Below are 3,266 nucleotides of genomic sequence, written 5' to 3'. Positions count from 1 at the left end.
CAGGAGACAGGAAAACTAGTTTCCCTATGATATTATTCTCACTCTGTGAAAGACTCTGAGAAGATGACCTAAGCAAGTGCTCACGATTCTGAATACTTTCATTGTTGTAATCAATAGCAGCCTCCAGGGCTTCAATTCCTTCTTCTAGCGTGAAAAGGATATGTTCTTCCTACAGAGAAAGACATGACTGAGATCTTTTTTAAAAAAAAAAGAAAGCATTAATCTTGCAAGACATCTTTAACTTAATTCTCAAGAGTGAACTAAACTTATGGGTAAGATAAACTAGTAATAGCAGAGAGAATGGAATAGGGAAAGTTAGAGGTAGAGTGCAAATCTAGAACATGTCTTTTCCTGCCATAGCACTCCTACCACAATACAGAGGTTGACCAAATGGTTCATCACAAAACCAGAAGTCACGTTTCCCTTCCCTCATCTCTGCATTTTAAATGAATTTATTATATCTTCAACATAATACCACTGATCAACTCAAGTGTAGGCCATCCAGGTAATATGATTTATTTTTGCTGTAAAAATATGGAGTCCTTCAGGTGAAGTTGGCTTTTTCACAGAACCCTATGAAAAAAATCAAGGGGTGTCATTATGTGTGCACATTGCTTGTTCTGTGTCCTGACATTAAAATATGTGCCTACGATAAAGTGATGAACTGCTAGTTGCCTTATTTCTCATTATATGATTCTTAGGCCAGTGGAGTTTGGCAAGGCACTATCTGAATTAAGTCCCCTTAAACTTCAACTTTGTTCACTGTTACATATGTAGTGCTATCATAGCAGTATTCTAACATTGTCCTGTACAAAACAACCCAACCTCAGTTCCTTAGTTTTAGCTTATCTAATATATGAAGACATTTTAAGTTCTGATTGGAATGCTTTATTATCCAACACTAGCTAACACCTACATTTATCTCAGGGGTGCTTACGTACTTTCGGTGACAACACTTTACCATCTTTCAGTTTCTCATCCACGCTATTTCTCCTTCTGAGCAGCTGATCCCTTTCCACGTGGAGAAGCTGAATTTTTTCCAAAATGTCTGTCTTATCTTCAGTGGTGCTGCCCTGAAGCTGCATACTTTTATCACACAGTTCCTGGTCCAGCATACTTAAGCAAGTAGACAATCTCATACTATCTTTGTTTAAAGCCTAAAAAGCCCCACAGCAGCCACAGATGTAAAGCTGAGATACTCCCTTCCAGTAAGAAAAATGTAGGTGAGACTGTCACATTCTGAAGTGAAAAAATTGCTTACCTCTTGCCATGAGATGAGACCCATTTATTTTGAGAGGACAGCTACCATGAAATGTACTATTGACTCAAAAGAGGAAAGTAAACAAAAACACTCAATGTGCAGTTCTTTACATACTAAAAATTAAAGGGGCTAGTCATTCTAAGTGACAATGATATTTCAATTTCTATGCACTTTTCCTACTCAAAAATAAATATTGCAAGACGTTTCCCTGTCAAGTTCTCTAATTTGCAAAAGGACTGAGTCATTTTCAGATATCATATTCTTTAATGCTCTACCATAACAGAGTTTCACTCTTTAGAATTATTTCTTTTTGGTTTTTTTGTTTTGCTGTTGGAATTTTGGCCAGTCTTAGCACTGTAATGAGTTTTGTGTGTTTTTCTTAAATCACCTGGCTAGATCTCAGTTTCTTGATTTCCAGATGGCTTTTCTCTTGCAATAAGGCTTCCTTTTTGGCTACAAGGGCTTCTCTTTTCTTTAAATCTTCTTCTAGTTCTGCTAATTGTTGGTGCTGTTGAAGAATTCTTACCATTTCTTCCTCAAGCCACTTTTTGTGCTCTTCTAATTTCTGAAATTTAAATATAGATCCAGAGAGCATTAGCCAGGACTTTTTGGGTCAGAAGTTTATGATTATACTTTGTGTTTTTCAGAATTACTGATAAAACTGCAGAAGACATTGACATTTATAATGTTAAGATTAATTCTGCAACAGAATCTTGACTCAGAATAATACAGAAACTGGATTGACTTAAAAAGGGGCTCAGCAGTGCTACATTGCTACATCCTGTATAAAAAAATTTTTCTCAAATGCATTTAGGGAAATATATTCTAAGAACAGGTATATATAGATGTCATCTGTCTAAGCACAGCAACTATGTTTGGAAGGTACCACGAGAATTCGGCTAGTCCATCCTCATTGCGTTATAGTTGCCCACGAACAGCTCTTTGTGGAGAAACATCAATGATGTTGAAAGAATAAAAGACAGTCAATGACAGCTCTGATCCTGCTAGCACAGTCCATTGTGAATTTACTCTGAAGCTACAGTTTATCAGTGATGCATTCCTGGTAAGACTAAAAAGTTGCATTTATTTGACTTCTAAAATTTCTTTTCACCTTTAAAGACTTTGGCTAACTCGTGTTCTAGTGTCTATGTCTGAAATAATGCAGGTGGCATGGGATACATACTATTCTGACCTTGTTATGAACAACCAAAACCAGAGACCACTCTAATTTATGTCAGAGTAGAAAACAAGACAAAATAAAGATACCAAACAACCCATGGAACATTTATAACAGAGCATGTCAAGATCACCCTCAAACCAAACCTGTTGAATTCTCAGGTCTCTGAATTAGCATTTGTGAGAAATCAGAGGAAAAAATGCATTAAAGGCTCTCCTTTCCTTCATTCAAAAGGTTCAACAGCTGCTAGATTCTATTTTGCTACAGCAAAAAAGTAGACAAAACTATGATGGAATGCTTTTCTTCCAAGCAGTTTACAAAGACAGATGACTAGGAATGGAGAATTATTTCAGAGCTCACACAGGTTTGGAATAGATTAGCTACCTGAAGATTCTGTGGAGTTCCCACTGACTTTTTTTTCTTCTTTTTAAATTCAGCAATTTCTTTATCCTTAAGTTTAATGCTCTTCTGTTGTTGCACCATCTGAAGTTCCCGTGAACAAGCAAAAAGCACTATTCTTCTTCCCGCATCAGTCAAATGCATTAATGTCAGAGTCCTCAACCGTATATAATCTGAAATACCGATCCTAAATTTACCTGTAAAATTGCAACTCAGATCTAGACATCATGTAATAAAATGAAAAAAAAAAGCTGAGAAAGGCAGACTGAAGATTTATGGGAAACTGTACAGACAATTTCTTCAGTGCATTTATCAAGAAAGTCAGTAAGTCATTACTGAAAATTCTGGTAAGCCTGGCAGTGTTGACTTTGGGGAAGTAGAGGCAAGAATTATTCGTCTTGTTCTTTGTCTCACAGAAACAGGAAGAAT

At 36.4% G+C, this 3,266-nt stretch overlaps 1 protein-coding gene across 1 annotated transcript in view; it reads right to left on the bottom strand.

Annotated features, from left to right (window-relative positions):
* The window catches only part of KIF27 (kinesin family member 27), a 23,350-nt gene that overhangs the window by 3,537 nt on the left and 16,547 nt on the right, over positions 1 to 3,266 (bottom strand). Inside the window, 4 exon segments of the mRNA XM_009080530.1 lie at positions 5 to 169; positions 942 to 1,157; positions 1,650 to 1,826; positions 2,823 to 3,034. Of these exon segments, the coding sequence (XP_009078778.1) occupies positions 5 to 169; positions 942 to 1,157; positions 1,650 to 1,826; positions 2,823 to 3,034 (770 nt within the window).

This window comes from Acanthisitta chloris, unplaced genomic scaffold, assembly GCF_000695815.1.
Source record: "Acanthisitta chloris isolate BGI_N310 unplaced genomic scaffold, ASM69581v1 scaffold878, whole genome shotgun sequence".
Taxonomy (NCBI): domain Eukaryota; kingdom Metazoa; phylum Chordata; class Aves; order Passeriformes; family Acanthisittidae; genus Acanthisitta; species Acanthisitta chloris.
This window is presented reverse-complemented; position numbering and strand designations above follow the sequence as displayed.